General features: G+C 48.9%; 3 protein-coding genes across 3 annotated transcripts, besides 1 other annotated feature; 1 reads left to right on the plus strand and 2 right to left on the minus strand.

Moving 5' to 3' along the window:
- Window positions 1-17,406: part of a sequence feature (contig 1.2 1..168814(-1)) that runs on past both edges of the window.
- ANIA_00039 (gluconeogenesis factor YvcK family protein) lies at window positions 206-1,866 on the minus strand (the record flags this gene model as incomplete). Its single annotated transcript, XM_652551.1, has 2 exons — window positions 206-1,608; window positions 1,662-1,866. 2 exons carry the CDS (start codon window positions 1,864-1,866, stop codon window positions 206-208), a joined length of 1,608 nt encoding a protein of 535 aa, XP_657643.1.
- atmA (DNA-binding protein kinase TEL1) lies at window positions 2,416-11,558 on the minus strand (the record flags this gene model as incomplete). The annotated part of the gene is made up of 10 exons (XM_652550.1): window positions 2,416-2,435; window positions 2,501-3,461; window positions 3,509-4,576; window positions 4,620-5,010; window positions 5,057-8,915; window positions 9,030-9,314; window positions 9,600-9,910; window positions 9,966-11,327; window positions 11,383-11,425; window positions 11,477-11,558. The coding sequence occupies 10 exons, from the start codon at window positions 11,556-11,558 to the stop codon at window positions 2,416-2,418; spliced, it is 8,382 nt and encodes a 2,793-aa protein (XP_657642.1).
- Window positions 11,922-17,276, plus strand: ANIA_10002 (nuclear pore complex Nup192/Nup205 family protein; the record flags this gene model as incomplete). Its single annotated transcript, XM_050611092.1, has 5 exons — window positions 11,922-12,105; window positions 12,188-16,546; window positions 16,598-16,753; window positions 16,804-17,075; window positions 17,125-17,276. The coding sequence occupies 5 exons, from the start codon at window positions 11,922-11,924 to the stop codon at window positions 17,173-17,175; spliced, it is 5,022 nt and encodes a 1,673-aa protein (XP_050469356.1). The 3' UTR covers window positions 17,176-17,276.

Consider the following 17,406-nt stretch of genomic DNA (forward strand, 5'->3'; position numbering starts at 1 on the left):
AAGTGAGCGGAGTCGAACTCAAAAGATAAATTTTGTTTTGCCTTGGCCTGAATCTTACCATTATGTATTGGGCTGCTGCTCCGTACGGTACGGTGTTAATGCGAGATGTATAAGAGACACAAATCTTTTCTAATCTATATAAACCCTATCCCCTATCTCTAAATTCATATAAAAGCAGGCGGTATAGTCAACTTTCCTTAGTCAACTAAGCACCCCTCTTTCTCCCCGGGTCCAGCGTATTCCTCCGACTGACCGATCCCCTTATCATCCCATCCCCCTTCTTCCCTAGCACAACTTCTAACGCCTGAATTAAGCCATTAGAATCATACCTCATCCCAATAGGAACTTCAGCCTCCGCGCCATCAGTCGACGCTACAATCTTCCGTCCGTAAAGACGAAGCGTCTCAATCCCCATCTCGGCGAGGCGGTCTTTGTCCACATGTGGTGTCCCGGGTCCTTCGAGGTGAAGGACATGTGTAATGTATGAGGTGTAGGGCAGGGCGGACTTGCTGGATCCATGTCCATTTGGGAATAAAGAGGGGAATGCTCCGGGACCAGTTGTAGATCCCAAACTTGAAGTAGACGGTGGAGATTGTGGAGGTTCAAGCGTCACTCGGCCGCGACTTTCCTCTCCCGCGCGGGTAATCGCCTCGACAAAGTCCGCAGCCGTGAATGGATCTGAAGAGGGACCGGTCTCTCGATCTAGGGAACCGTTCAAGATAAGAATCTTGTGGCGTGCTGGAGACGAGACAATGGCTTGCCCGACGCCCTGCAGGATTATACTAGGGATGAGCGACGTATATAGCGATCCGATGCTGTAAATTATTGCCTGTGCATCGCGCAGGGATTCCAGGACACGCGGGTTGGCGCGCGGCCTGATTTCTTGGCCGTAAGGGTTAATATACCACACCCTAGTAATGCGGGCTGGGAGATCCTCATTCTCGGATTTAGAGAAGTTAATATTCTTGTTGCGCAAGTGCGGGAGGAATCCTGGTGGTTGATCGTCTTCGTAGAGAGCTGTATCAAGGACATCAGACGGCTCGGTGTAGTCGATCGTTATTGCCAGTTCGGCGTTTGCGCCGTTTCCATTTTCTTCAGCATGAAGGGCTTTCCTCGGTCGTGGCGATGCCGGACGTGGTGGGAGACTAGGATGCGAAATGCTGTTTTGACCCACGATGATGGTCCCGTTGGCCAATGACGCCGAAATATGATGGGAGAAATTAGAGTTGATGGCAGGGATGACACGGATGAGATCTGAGGAGACGTCGCAGATGCTGCCTAGGAGGTAGATTGCGCTCTCGAAACTCCCACTGAAGAGCCGGGCACCAGTGAGGAACAGATTGCCGACACTTGCGGACGAAAAGTCAAAGGTCGATGAGGGCGGCCGCGCGCGCTTGAGGATCTCTAGGTTAAGTAGGTTGAAAAAGGATCTGATAAGCTCTTTCTTTGCGGGTGTGATTGACTTCCATAGAGATGATGTCCCATCCACGATGGCAAGCCATTCGCTGTGAGCGGACTCGTCTGCCGGGAGCCTATAGTTGAATAATTTTTTAATGGCAGCTCGCTCTGAGTTGGGGGGCGACGGTGGAATTAGACGGACCAATCTACCTGTACAGCATCAGCCACTGAAAACATAGATACGACGGGCTTAGAGCACTCACTCCTCACATCGCCGATACCAGGCCCCCCAAAAATCCGGATCAGCTCCGAAGATGAGCCTCCATTATCACTGATTGGGATGATATAACTAAGGGGGCAATCCTTGCTCTCCCTGACAGAATTAAAGACCTCGACAAGGTTATTGGCAGCACTTCCTCCAGAAAAGACCACAAGGCCCCTATTCGGAGCAGAAGGCGTACTTGACATCTGGTTGAAATCAGCTTTCGTTAAATTAGGCTGTATCGTGATGACTTACTGGATGATTGGAATCCAATCGATGAGAGAACTGATAGAAGCACCAGTAAAATATAGTGAGTCAACAACAAATATATATTCTCAGAGAGGCGAGTACACGATAAGGACCATTCAGCTAGGAGAACTCAACCGCTAGATTCTGAAAATGTGTCCTTTGGAAATGTGTCCTTTCAGATCAATGCAACCTTAAAAGGCCAGATCTCAAAATTTGAGAACGAAATAGTGAGATCTCAAAAGCGAGTTGGATGATTTGCCCAGTTTGGTAGGTGAAAGAACGTTCCTAGAAGAAGGGAGAAAGAGGCGAAACTCGGCGGTCACGCCGACGTCAAAAATCGCCCAACACGGCAACACGCCAGCTATAGCACTATTTTTATATTTTTTTTTATATCTAGGCCGTTGACGAGTCCAGACCGAGATATTCAAACAGTATACAGAAAAGACTATATAATTTCTCTATAAATCATTCATCCCCAGAAATTCAAACTACTGGCCTGCCAACGCTCATGCATAAGCGGCCCAGCCTAATCCACATCAGTTAGCGCTCTCCTATTTATAGATATCCAGCCAGATGGAGGAGTAAACATACCGCAGTAAAGAACAGCAAGGTTCTTCTCATCAGTCGCCTGTTGAATCAGTTCATTCACCGTCGCCGTAACACTCAATGTCTTGCTCAGTTTCTTTGCAACAACCGTCAGCGCTCTGTCAGCCTCGCTCGGTTCATTGGTTGGCCGCTGTTGATCAGTCGTAGACCCCGGTAGAACTGGCGGCCCATCACTGGTGTCCTGTTCTTGCATCTTTTTCATTCGCAGTGGCGACACCGTCCAGCTGTAGAGCGGATCGTACCTCAGCACGTCTAGGATGGTCATGATGCTGTATGATTCCTGGCGCAGTGCTTCGAGGGTGAACTCGCAGCAGCGTCGGAAGACGCCCTCGGTTTTGGTGATGCCCATTCCGTCTACCAAATCGCGCGTGAGGCGGAAAGGGACCACTTCAGGCACAGGGAGGACGCGCCCTTGTTCGAAAGCAACGCCCAAGTCAATGTGTACGACTTCCCCTGTTCTTTCGTCAAGGAGGATATTGTGACCGTGGCGATCTCCCAGGCCAAGCACATGCCCCAGAATCGAGATTGCCGCAGTGCTCTGGGTGTATGATAGCCGTCGGCCAAACCAGTCGTCTGGGTTGTTGAACTTCTCCATGAAGAAGTAGCGCATAACAGGGTGGAATTTTTCGATTACCTGGCGGTATGTCCGGACTCGTTGCTCAAAGGACCGTGTCTGTACATCGGCAATATGTTTGCGGCAGGCGCTGGGCTTCATGTCTCGGGGGTAGTATCTTTGATGCGCAGGCATCAAGAAGTCATTGAGCGGTATGGTATTCGGAACAAATTCAATAATGCCCGCATTAGAGGTCAGAGGAAGAACCTTGTAGGCTCTGATACCGAGATTGCGCTGCCGAGTCGCTTGATGGTCTTTGAGGAGACTGCTAACTTGCTCAAATACTTGCTCCATAATGGCGTCCTGCCGCAGGTCATCATTGCCTCCTTTGAACTATGATACTGTTAGCCACGGCCGAACAACGCGAATATGAATCTTACGAGCTGCTTATAACGAACACCATTGCTTGCAATAGCTGTAACAATTTTCGGTGCGCTCACGCCAGACGCTACCGTGAAATCAGGGAGGTACTTAGCAAGCTTGGGCACATCACTATAGTCGCAGTCAACGCGAATATCAATTTTCATAGTCGGTGGTGGTAGCCGCTGGTTGACAGCATCCTGTTCAAGGCGTATGCCAGGTGCCAATTTATTCAGCCGAATCTTTGCACCACTCTTTGCCTTGTCGTCTAACCGCTCGACAGCGAATCGAACGTAATTTATATTGGTATTGTGGACCGCCACCCACAAAGGCCCGATATGCCTATCGTTTCTCATAATATCAGCCAATTTTGCGGCGGCTCGATTGCGTGATAGAGCCGACTGGTCCCTTCCACCCTTGGATTTGCTGCTCGCAAAGATCTGGTACATCCCATGGAACGGGTGATCAGAGCATATGCGATAAATCAGTTCGGATAATAGAGCTTGGAAATCGTCTGACACGTCGAGGAGCCGCGAAGTCAGCTGGTTCATAAGAGGGGCGAACTTGCGACTCGGGACGCCTGCTATGTATTTCGAGACTGCACTGTTGGCAATGTCACTGTGAGATTGCGCAAGCCAGAGGGCGCAGAAGCGCAGGACGTCGTTGTTGTATGCTTCGCTTTCTCTAAGGCAGATAAGATAGTTCTCAAGACATTGCTGCAGGAAGGCCTCGCGGCTTCGCTTGAGACGCTGATACTCACGATCATCGAGGTCGAACCACTGTTTCGTCTTTGTTCTGTGAAATTTGAGATTGTCTCGCTCTTTCCCTTCTGCTGTTTTGAGCATCGCATCAAGAGCAACTACTTCCTTTTCCTTACGATTACGAAGCTGCTCAATCCGCGCAAAGTCTTCCAGCCCATCCGGATTTTGTAACTGCTGATCACAGAAGATGGCAAATCCATGATAGACTCGCCCAGCGTCTTCTCCCTCTGAGCGACCCTTCAATTCTTTGACTGCAGGTGTCAAATAGTTCTGGATGATCGCCTCCGGTTTTTCTAAACGAGCTTCGGCGATATGATGGCCCTGACTCTGTTAGCCGCTTTAACTTCAGTGAAGATCTGAATTTGCCCACCAGGGTGACAAGAAGCTCGGCACGACTAATAGGAATTGCTTGCTTGTGAAGGTCATTTCTGTCTTTTAGCTGCTGGAGAATTTGAATCGAGGGCGCCATTTCACCCTGATCCCATAGCACATTGGCCAGGTCGAACTTCGCTACGCCTTCAATATTGAGCCCTAGCGATACACTATGGTTTGCTAGTTTTGACAAATAAACAGCAGATCTTAGCGAAGCCTGGGCGATGCCGTGATTTCTGGCAATGTGTAGGGACTGGCGGATTACTTTCACTTCAAGAAGCTGTGCATCAATGTCACTTAAGTTGAAGGCAGACCTGAGATAATCTTTCTGCTTTATGGAAGAGAACAGGGTCTCATGAGAGCTCAGAATCTCTCCAACCTCCTGGACACTACATGCCGTTAGTATAACCTATTATTAGCAGGAAGCGCACATACTCAGTATTTTTTAACCAGGAAGTCCTTGCTGAGATTTCCTCCCACTTCTGATCGATTTCCGCCGCAGATCCTGAACCAAGAACTTCTTCTATTTCGGTCAAGATGCCGAGCGTCCTCATAGCGGTCCGCAATGACGTCGCTGATCGACGATCACTATTGATAAGATTCAAGTTGCTTCTATAACTCTCGCCGATAGATGCACGCATGTCAACTAACGGCCCTGGAGTATTCAAGGCCTGGAAAGCCCTGAATATCGTGGCCGGAGGAGATGTGTTCAACGGAGAGATAGGTATTTCCCATTGTCGCAGATTTGTAGCGGCCTTAAGCATACTACCCAGTGGGACAGCAGTGTCACTAGAATTTCCAAGCGCACCGATCATAGAGTTAGCAATGCCCTGAAGATTGGTGGAGTTCAGTGCCTTGAGGACACCATAGGCGTTTCCAGATCCTGTCATCTGAATTTCGCTGTCATACTGTGCGCTCTGGAAAAGGAGATTCTTGAAGCCAGAACTCTCGTGCTCGAGAGTTTCTATTACGGAATCCAGAGAGGAAGTCTGCTGGACTCCATAGAAAAAGTCGGGGTCGTCAATGTTCTTGAAAATGTCATGCAGCAGGCCTGCTGGGAGATCGTATTTAGCAACAGATGACCGACGAGAGCTGGCCGTACAGCGAGAAACATGAGTTTCCAAAAACATGAGCGCCGTCTTCGGCAGGCGGCATCTACTAGCGGCTGAGGAAGCTACCGCGTAGTTGATATCCAACCAGTCATCTCGGTCCACTATTGTTTCCTCACCCGGCTTGGGTTGGTTGCGAAGGTAGAGGACGCATTTGATGATAAGCCGAGCGTGAGGGATAGAGTTTTCTGCACCAGCCCGTAAGGTTTCATTGAAGATTTGCGATATGCTGTCCCTTACCTCAGCCACCTTACCTCGAATCTCCGCCAGCAGAGCATCATGTAGGATGTAGGGCAGTAGTTGGACTGCCAAATCAGGAATAAGGTATAATATATTGCTCAGTGACCCAATAACCGGGTCCTCGGCGGCCGCTTTTGAGAGAAATAGTCCCACGTTTCGTGCCCAGTAAGAGGGCGAAAGGCTAAGATCCCATCCATGTACATTTTCTAGTTCTTTGGCTTCCAGAGCGTTCAGAGATATCCCCGGACACTGATACGGGCTCCAGGTGAGAGCCTTCATGACAGAAGGGGAAATAGCACTCACGCAAGGTTCAAAATCAGGGAAGTTGGCCAGGTTACTGATGATAAGCTGCAGGGTACGCTCAATCGGTCCTGTTTGCCTGCTATTCAGCAGCTTGCTGCCAAGTACTTCAAGTATGTTCGCTTTGGAACGACAGAGGATATCGGTACCCGATTGGGTTGAAGAAGAGCGAAACAGAGTAAGATCCTGTTCTCTCAATAGGGCGTCACTGATTTTGCCAGTAGCTGCGAAGGCTCTTCCTATGACTCGAGCCGCCCAAGACCGGTATTCGGTACCAGGATTGAAATCTCGAAGAGTCTGGCAGACAGTGACAGCGTTCAAGATAGCATCTTCGTCTCGCTCAATAGTAGTGAGATGATAGCCTAACGCTGCTTTCGACGTAGAACAAAGCAGCGAGATCACGCGATCCGATATTGGTTTGCTAAGAAGACCACTCTTTGATTCGCGATCCTTAAGTACTTCGAGTAGTAGATCGGTTTCGTTTGCACCGGATCCGCTGGATTCCTGTTCCACGATAGTCTGTAAGGAACAAGTGAAACGCCGAAAAGACCTAGACGACTCATCATCCAGAGCTGGCGAAGTGTAAGAACGGAGATAGCCGTCGAACCACCGGCAGAATGTTCGAAGATTTCCTACCACAGCTTGTAGTTGGCTCTCCTGCCGCGAGTTTACGGGAGGCGACGCCAGAAACCTGCCCAAAGAAAGCGAGGTAGAAACCGCAATGCCCGCCATCAGGCCCGGTTGTTCACATAAATAAGTCTTTCCAGCTTCCAGTAAGTACCAGAAAATAGCCACTGCATCCTCAGAGCAAGAGATATCCACAAGGAATGGTTGAAGTCCGTGGATAATCATCTCAAACGGGTAGTCACTCAGCATTACGGGCCCAGCCACGCATATCAGTATTTTGATCTTCCGGAGCACGGAACAAGCATGCAGAGAGCCCAGCGCCGGGTGAATTGATTCCAGGAGTGTACGGCATACATAGGATGCGAGAGTAGGAGTCCAGATGGTTTCAAGTTCATATCCACTTCGTTTGCACAGAAACTCTAGTTCATCGAGGAGATACCGCGCCCTAAAAGACGGCTGCTGATTTGGCGGGAGCACAGTTCTCGCAGCACCCTTCTCGGTGATGCGTTTTAATGTAACGAGTGCTTCCTGGAAGCTTTCTCGTTTCGAAAATGCTTTCTCCACCTGCTGGAAGAAATCGAGCGATCCGAAAAAGGTAGCTACAATCTGGGGGAATTGTGCTTCAATTAGAGTCACGAACACTTCAGCACCTAGAATTTTCTTGAGTCGATTCTCCACCCCTTTAGGCTGGCTTCCCTCTCGAGGAGGAGTACTTATGTCATGAGCTATTGTGTAAGCCTCTGCTTTGTAGAAAGAGTCTGTCAGAAGACCAACAAAGGGTCGACCTAGTATCTCTGAGAGCTCTGCAGCATCACTTTCACTTGCTCGCATCATTATTTGTCCAACAATCTCGTCTTGGGCATCGCATATCATGTCATTAAGATTAGCATAGCCAAAAATGCTGAAAGGCATGGACTTTATCGACTGTGTTTCGGTCCATGTGTATAGAATTTGAGAAGAAAAAAGCCGGAATATCTCTTTGGCATCCTGGAGTCCTAGCGCATCTGAGACGCTGCGTAGGCATTTCTCTGCGTACCATAGGGAATGATGCACCTGGGCCGGGGTCTCGAAGATATGATAAATGCTTCTTCGGAGTAATGTGTGCCATTTTGACGCAAGCTGGGCGAGCAGGAACAAACGAACCGCGATTCCTTCCTCCCAAGTAGGGTCTCGCGGAAGACATTCGAGGACATCATTAAACACATTATCGTGGTCTTCGAGAAGAAACTGTCCGAACAGCTGCGGAACGAGACTCCCCGCGTTAAATTTGACTAGCACTTCACCATCGCTAATAATCTTGAATAGGGTAGTCTTAGGGGATGGGCTTGATTGATCACTCGAGTATGCTGGGTTCAAGCTTAGAATCACTCCCAGTAGTTTTGCAAAGGCGATTAAGACGGACGAGGAGGCCCTCCCTTTCTTCAGGAATATTGTCGTGAACCAGGTATAAATGTCCGCGGCTGAGTCACTGAGGCTGTCCTGGGTTCCTCTGGTCCATGACATGGCAAGGCTGCACATCATCTGGATACAGAGCAAATGTGAGTTCTCGCAGCGCTCCAATTCGTATGTTTGAAGGCACTTTTCACCTAGGTTTTCAAGTAGCACAAGTTGCGTTTGTCGGTCCGTTCTAGCGCAGGATTGATATACGTAAGGTAGGAGATCATGCGCAGCCAGAAGATCAACCTCATCAAGATCGTTCAGATAGTCTTCCAAAGCCCTAGTAACGTGTTGTTGAGGTTCAGACTGTTGAGAATACATCCTGTTGTAAATGGAAATAAGGATGGTCATATAGCGATGGAAGCTAGCAGAATCCTGGAACAGTGGCAGATCGCTGCGATTTGTACATAAAATGTTTGACGCCTCTTCTACCTGATCAGTTGACGGCCCAAACGGATCATCCAAGTCCATAGTGTCGTCGTTGAGAGCGTATAGTCTTTGTTTGTGGGACTGTCTTTGGCTCTCAAGAACTTCACTTAAAGGCGTGAGCAGTCCATATAATGCCCTATGGATGGCAGTTGCTGGTTTGGAAAAGCATGAATCCAGAGGAAAGAAAGGAGGAAAGAGTATTAAGCTAGAGACCACAAAGGTGGATTCGCGAGAAGCTAAGACTGAACAGACGCTTTCCCACATACGACGGCTGTTCGAAAGCAGAGTCTGTAACCGAGGCCCTGGCTGCTCCGGCAGGCAAGAAGTATAAAGGGCTACCGTTATGCAGAAGGACGTCAAAATCTGCACAATATCCGGAGTGACATGACGCGACTTATCCTCAGATAATGATTGCCAGGTATGAAGGAAACTTTCCGATTTCGCCTGCAACAAATCGAGAATGCCAAGATCGTTTGGATCCGACTGTGAGGATTTCTGGATAGAGACCGTGGTTTCAGCATCCCAAATATCATATATGTCTACCAGTTCACCTATATCGAAGAGATAGCTCCAGATTTGTTTGTTCTTGTGGTAAAAGTACCAGCACTTTGTCACGACTCCAGTTGGCCCTTTGTATAGAGCCCGAGGCCGGGTGAAAGGTCTGTTGGTGCAAGCGAAGATCAAATTCAAAAGGTCTAAGGGACGTGCAAATACAGCAACTTGCGAAGTCTGCGTTCTATCCGCCGCTGATCCTGTATAAATCTGTTAGTCAGTGAAATACCTGGGGGTAGATAAAGGCAATGTACCAGTAGACCATGCATCCCTCAACCACGCACAGATCTGGACGGAAGCATTTGATACAGACCCTGGGTTTATTTGGGCTGTCATCCTAATAACGCTCGCCCATAACTCTAAAGACGCATCTGACACTGTTGACGGCCCATTCAATCTGACAAATGAGAGCATTGAATTAATAGTCTCAGCCACGGCAGCGTAGTCAAGGAGACTATATTGGAGAATACTGTTCTGTAAATAACAAGCAGCCCTGGAAGTGAGCTGTGACGTAGATGCACGAGACGTCAAGTCCCAAGCTTGTTGCCAATATCGTTTGAGTGGCGGCTTGTCTGCCTGAGGACTAGCTGCAATACTATGCACACAAGGTCAACAACTCATCCCCGGTCACTTGGTTCATAGAATCTCACCATGCAATAGCAATCATTGTCCAAGATGAGATCGTAGCATTGTCATCATTTATGTTGGGTATCAATCGTTCCAGCAAAGACACCTTCGAATCGATGCAGGCATAGTGGTTCAGGAGGAAGGGAATCAGCTGCAAAGCACAAACTCTTCTGATGCCGAAAGAGGCTGTAGAATCACGGAAAACATCGTCAATCTTCGAGGATATACGTTGCCTTTTACTCGGTGTCTCGGCCTCGGGGGGGCAATGCGTCGACAACCGTGTGGTTAACTCTTCAGACAACTCCAGCAACCTTGCCATAATCCATACTACCGTCCAGTTATGCTCGGACCTAGGACTCTCCAACCTTGGCCAAAGACGAAACTTTTCGTGTTGACCTATGCTGTTAGTATCGAAAACCAATTCGTCAACCTGAAGAATATCCTTCTCGGAACGTCTAAAGTACTCGCGTTGTAGAGTATGTATGAGCCCATCAATCACAGCTATCAGAGCCTCGTCCGGTTTTCTCCGAATCTCATCTATAAGAAAAGTGACAATCAACATTGTGGTGACAAGCAACTCGTCCTTTAGACCCATGAGTTTGGTGGTCCAGTGCTGCCGGATTACTGGAACTAGATCTAGCAAGGTGACTCGAACGAGTTCCGAGTTATCGAATATTATCCCCATTGCCACAGCGTTGATAGCGCTGAAGGCCGTCTGGTGACCACTTCCGGAAAGAGAGGGTGAACCTACGTAACTTGCCAGCCCCAGAAGTATGCTCTCAGCATTGTCCTGAAGAGGAGCATTTGGAACCCCTGAGAGTATTTTAATGCATGAAAGAGCTTCTTCAACCACACCCGTCGGCCCTTTGGGCTTCTCTCTGACGGCCAGTGAAGGTGTCATTCTAGATGGTGTCGACCGGCCACCGCTGGCTCCAATGTAGTCGTCCATGACAGACGAATGCGGACTCCACGTGCTTTGTTGGCTGTTGTGATCATTCCGTACGTTGACGACCTTCAGGCAAAATTTCAGGACAGATTCCCACTCCTCAACCCCCAAGTGCTCAACGTGTGGCGGATAATGCAAGATTGTGCTCAAACATTTCGTGTAGTCCACACTAAGAAGCTCGAACAGAGAACTGTCCGGGCTGACCAAGACATTGGTGATATGGTCAAGAATGGCGCGAACTGACTTGATCCGTAAGTTACGCAGGAAAGTCTCAACAGCTGTACGAACAACGGATGCACAAGCGGAAAGACGAGTGGCGGCTGCTTTACTGGAACTGGCTCCTTTAGAATTCGCGCGGTTATAGAACGTTTTTTCTGTGGAGACGAGCCGAAACAAAGACTCGAAGATCTTATGGCAGGCCTTGTCGCTCATAGATTGACTATAAAAAACATATATTAATATATGCCTGGACAATCCAGTTGGAAGCTCCGTACAGATTCGAGTTCCGTTTATTCTTCTGGAGAATGTGTTTTAGATCTGGTGGGCGTTAGGCAGTGTGACAAAGACAACAATCAAAAGTCAACGAACCAGCTAAGCCATCTGTGCGATCTTTGGTTTTGTCCGACGACAAAAGCGCGATTGCTCCGTCTAAGGTAATTTCGCCCTTCATTGTAGCAGCGTGTTGACTACTTTACCTTTGTGCTGGGGAAATTGTGGGAGCAGCTCCGTACAGTATCTATCAGCTCATCTGGGAGCGCTCTGCTGCCCCATCGTCCAGGGAAAAGCCTGCGATATACGGACAGCGACTGGATATACTCTGAAAGCCCTCACAACCAAATTAAGAATAAAAGCAACAAGAAGATACTAAGCCTGGGAGCTGTTTCGAGACCAAGCTGTGGTTTGCTGGTGGGTCCCTCAAGCTCTCGCCGCCTTTTCAGACCGCCGGCAATTTGTCGCGTTCTCCAACCTTTTTTGGTGCTAGAGAAACACCTCACGCATCAAGCTTGAGTATTCGAACTCCTGCGCCGAGAGTATGGAGAGTGCAGAGCCCCTGGAAGGCCTTCGCGGCCTGTATCAGGATCTTTCTGCTCTTTCTGACTCGTCCCTTCTTAACATAGACCGACTCCGTGTCGAGCTAGAGACTCACATCCATGATTTTAGGACCCTGCTCGACAAACCCACAAAGAGCAATGAAAGTCGAATGAGCGTTTTGAGTGGTACAGTCACAATTCATCGCACTGCCTTTGGGGCTTAGATGTCAAAAATTTGTTACGCTGACTTGTTCTGCACCCAACGCAGGGAAAATCACGATCGACGATGTGGAATACTCTGTCAACGATGAGTTCCAGCAGGGTACGCTTCAAGTCGCCGATGCGCTCGATCTCGATGAATTGCTGGCGGCTCTGCTGTTTTTTAAAGCACAGGAGACATCTCAGGAGTATGATAGACCACCTGTGATTACGGCCATTATAAATTTCCACCAACGCCGGCACTTCCTGCTGGAATCGTTGCGCCTCATTTTCCAGGAATCCTTCGAGGTGGAGCGCGAAGCGACACAAGAAATGATGCAGGAAATGCTGGCACATGTTGTAGAAATCAAGGATGGTCAGCTACGGAATGCATCGCTCTATACACGAAAATGCCTGAAATCTATGGAGGATATCGAAAAGTGGCTGTCGCTTCTGGGTGAACAAATCCAGAAAGCCTCAATTGTCGGACAATCGGAAGACCAGCTTGTCATGGAGGCTATTGAGCACCAGCGCTTCACCTTGCTCCAACAGCATGAATCACTCGGCGCAATTTTATGCTACCTGTTCAAAGGCCCTTACACGAGTCCGGAAGATCTAAGGGTTCTACTGAAACATCTCAGGAAGCTCGATCGGTTTGACGGAGTCCTTGTCCACTATGTTCCAGCTATCATCGCTTCATTTGTTCAACATGGGTCCCCCGAACGTTCTGGCAATTACCAGGAAGCTCGAAGTCTTAACACCGCCGTTATCTCCACCAAAGACGGCCAGAACTGGGCGCATCAACCTTTCCACTCGGCAGTAATTGCGCTTTGGCTCTCGGTCTACAGTGCATGGGACTATGACGGCCCGTCATCTGCCCCGCCAGGCGTTGATCTCGAAAAGGAAGCCGAAGAACGTACCAAGACGTTCATGACGGCCCTAGACGACGGAGGTCTGGATCTCTTAGTTTCTATTTGCTCCGGCGTGAGTGGTGAAGAATGGAGTGACCCGGCTCGCAGCGAACTGGTAACAATGCTATTGAGGGAGAGCGCATCTTGGTTGAAAGAAAGCGGATCGGCGACACTTGAAGCGGATTCGTGCTCCCCGTATCTGAAAACGTTGTTGATGGAGAATTTCGAAGTTTTTGCGGAGTCGTGCATCGCAAATATGCCAGATGCTGTCCGAAGACTGAAAACTGAAGAAGATTCGCAACGACTAGATCAAATAACTGCTTTGAGGGATGGACTAACATCAAACCTCCATCGCGATTTAGTGGAGGCACGGACCCATCTGGAATCGTTTCTACTGATTATGGCTTTTGCATTCGAGGGCCGGCCGGACGCAGCCCAAGAATTCTGGGCCGATCCTGATGGTAATCTCTACGGCTTTCTCCAATGGTCCTCGAAGCGACAGACCGTGCCCAGGGTTAGCGCATTTTGCGAATTACTCTGCTCGATTTCCGGAGGAGAAGATAATGCTGCAGCTGCACACAGATTCTTATTGGAGGAAGACAAATTCATGTCTTCCAAATTCAAGCGGTCCGCATCCATGAACTGGGCACAAATGTTTGCCGAGCTTCAGATATATGCGACGAGAATCACAGAGAAGCCGTCAACGGCCCAAACCATTCAGCGCACGAGAAAATTTGAACCGGCTGATATGAGTGAGCCTGAAAGTCCGGTCATGCTCTCTTGTTACCTGCGACTTATAGGACATCTCTCTAGACAGAGCGCTGCCGTTAGGGATTGGATGCTGCATCACTCGTCTTCCAACATCGTTAGCACCCTCCTGACGCTCTGTAGTGGCCCTCTACCCTCTCACTTACGAGCAACGGTGTTTCAAGCGCTTGCTGGCTTGATGACTGATAGGAGCGTTGAGAATGGCAATGAGATGTGGCTTGCAATCGATCAATGGATTTCGAGTGGAGCTATGAGCGCATCCGCCCATAACAAAGTGCCCCTTGTCTCGAACCCACTCATCTGGCATGAACAGCAGGCATTTGAGAAAATTGGTGAAAGCTTTGACCAGGCTAATGCATTTGTGGTACTTATACTCTCTCTTGTTGCCCCGGCCATCGATTCAGCCGAGTATGCCATCTGGGTACCCTTTCCTGAATCGCTTGGCTCTTCCTATCGTATGCCGGGCATTGAGCCTTACATCGACTTCATCATGGGCCAGGCGCTCTCGAGAAAAGTCCCCGATCTTAACGAACGCCAATCTCGGTTGCTCACTTACAACTCTTTGGATTTCGTATTAACATGTCTAAGATCCTTCAACGAAACAATTGTCACCGCGCTCAATGAGACTCCCGCTACAGCGGAGCCCAATCTCAAAACATCGGCTCTTCTCTCTTACGTTCGGCTCCATCCCTTCGCTCGAGTAGCTGAATGGCTATATAATGAGGACGTAATTAAGACTATCTTTGCAACAGCAAACCAAGAGATAGCCGACATATCAAGAGCTTCGCCCGACTCCGTTTTGGTTTCCTCCCTGGTCAAGAGCATTGAAGTTATGTGTTCGATCATCGACCTCCAGTCGACCTATCTCAATATTGTTAGGCCATTCATAAAATCGCAACCTGGGAGCAGGCTCAATGTTGCAAACTCTGCGCTCTCCGCATTCGAAGACTGCATCTTGAACAACTTGCAAATCATCCCAAAATTGTGCCTGTATTGCGGTACGGGCCACCAAGAGCTTACGGTTTCTTCGTTGGCGCTTTTGGCGAAGCTATCCAGCTCTACGCGGCTTAACAAACTTTCTACTCCCGAACTATCCAGATGGCGGTCATCGAACAAGATTGTCGAGGTTTTGAGTGCTGAGAATTTGGACAGTCTATCTCTTCCCTTCATATCTCAAATGGAGCCCGAAGTAAGGGAACTCGATGCCGGGCCGCAAGCCTCGGGCTACCTCATACGCCACAATCTGTTAGAACTTCTTAATAGTTCTTTGACTATGATTCCAGACCGACCTACGGTTGCCCACTTGCTTCTTGGCTTTGGCAGTGTAGGAAACGTTCTCGATGTATCCTCCGATGGTTTGTTCGCCGCCGGGAGGTCTCTGTTGCACGCCATCCTAGGTTTTGTACAGACTTACCCTGACCAATTAGATGACAATATCGTGTCATGGATGTTGCACTTGAAACGCACGGCTTTCGAGGTTCTGAAGCATTTATGGTCGTCTAAGCTCTCCTCTTACTTCACGCTCGCAGAGATGCGTGCCAGTGGATTCCTGGTTAGCTTATTCGCGAGCCAGCCTTTAGTTGGGCCACACACCTTGTGGGATGGCTTACCAATCGCTGCGGAGCAATTTTGGGTATGCGATTCGACAGATGCCCTTGCCGAATTCTTATTGTACCGAAGTTATCTTTTCGACTATGCAACAACGGAGATTCGTTCTGCGGCAAAGATGGGTTCGCCTACTTTACTAGAATCTATCCTCGCTACGTTGTTCGGAAATTCCACTTTAGATAATGGAGCCACCATTGCGAACCCAACGGTCTATGACCTTTTCGATTTCGCAGATCTCGATGTTCAGTTCCATGCCCCGCCACCGAATGTTGAATACCTTGGTGGACTCAACATTGACATTTGCGAGAAGCCGGTAGAGGACGGCTCTCTTGTACTGTTTAACGTGGCCCAGGTGAAGGAACTTGTCAAAGCCAGACGAGAAGAACTATTGTCAAACGGCGAGCTGCGTCCACAGGATGATGAATTGTTCATGGCGGAGGCAGACAATTTGATTGAATTCCTGCAAGCGAGAAATCAATCGCGGCTAATTAACTTCAACCGGCACATGGCCCTAAGCTCTTGGGCTGAGCTGCTCATCACCATACTGAAATGTTCCGAGCTTGATCGCGGCCGGAAATCGACCTTTATCCTCCATGCCATTCAGTTGATCTTGCCAAAGCTTGAGACTGCTATTGAGGATAACCTGCCAGAAGCTCTGGACCTGGCCAGGTTGGCTGAATCTCTGGTCGAAAGTTTAGATGCAACGCCAGCCAAACTGATGCCACTTAGACGAAACGGCGATCTCATCGATGAGAAGCTTCATCAATTGTTCCAGATCTGCCTCCGAGGCATTATCTTATCCAATGGGGGCGTTCTTCTCAAGGAGACATTCTACAATATTTGTTCAATCTATGTTGCGCGTATCGTCTCCCCTGACACTGGAAATGCGACTATGAGGCAGCACAGTCAGCAAGTGGTCAAATCATCCGGCCGCGCTTTAATCGAGGCTATATGTGATGACGCCTATACCGGTCAGGAAACGTGCCGTGTATCAGCTGTGTTACTGCTCAACTCCTTGGCTGCACTGGATAAACAAGCTGATGCTACTCTAGCTGAGTCGATAGCTCAGTCAAATTACCTAAGTTTGTTCCTAGACAGCATCCGGGTACTACCACTTGAGTTAAAGAATGCCCCAGCCAACGGTAGAATACCCTACATTCCTACTGCGAATGTCGCTAATCTGTCACTTACAGATACACCTCTACTCTTATCATATTACCAGTCGCTGTTGTCCCTGCTACAGCAGCTCTGTCAAACGAAACCCGGCGCGACCCACGTGTTGAAAGCTGGCCTTTTCGACGCAGTGCGTGAGTCACATCTCTTTGCTGCGGATCCTGACCTTGGTATCGGTATGTATCGCTTTTTCGGCAATGATTTGAACCCAGCCTGACAGCAACAGACATTGATAACGCCGATGCCCTCCGGAAATACTACGATCTACTCGATTCTGTACTGCGGGTCATTGTCACGGCAACATTCTCCCGTGGTCTACAAAACGAGTTAATGATTGAGCAAACCCGGGCCTTCCTGACGGAGAACAGGCAGAGCATGGTAGGCATATTCAAGCGCTTTGCTAAGATCGGCGGATCCGCCGCTCCCGACCACCATGACGCACTTACCAGCATTGCGAAGTCATACACGGCCCTTGTTGCGGCTACCAACTTCTTAGAGGTAGGTCATTGTGCTCACTGTTCCAATTCAAGATCTAACTTTGCGACAGGCTGAAGAGAGCGAAGTCGAGCAGCACATTGGGCCGAAGCTGTTTTCATAGGGCGGGTTTTGCATGGAAAGACGGTGCATGGGACGTTGAACGACTGTGGTGTATTTACGGTATCAAGCATATTGGGACAGGCTATATTATACGTTCTAGTGGGGGTTTTCCATAAATAACTATGAACTTAAATGACTATACTCCAAGTCCATTAAGTAGAAAAGTAACGTATTACCAGCCGAGGTTGACCCTCCGCAATGCAGCTTATGTCATCAAGCGCGGTATTATCTT

This window comes from Aspergillus nidulans, chromosome VIII (assembly GCF_000011425.1).
Source record: "Aspergillus nidulans FGSC A4 chromosome VIII".
NCBI classification, from domain to species: domain Eukaryota; kingdom Fungi; phylum Ascomycota; class Eurotiomycetes; order Eurotiales; family Aspergillaceae; genus Aspergillus; species Aspergillus nidulans.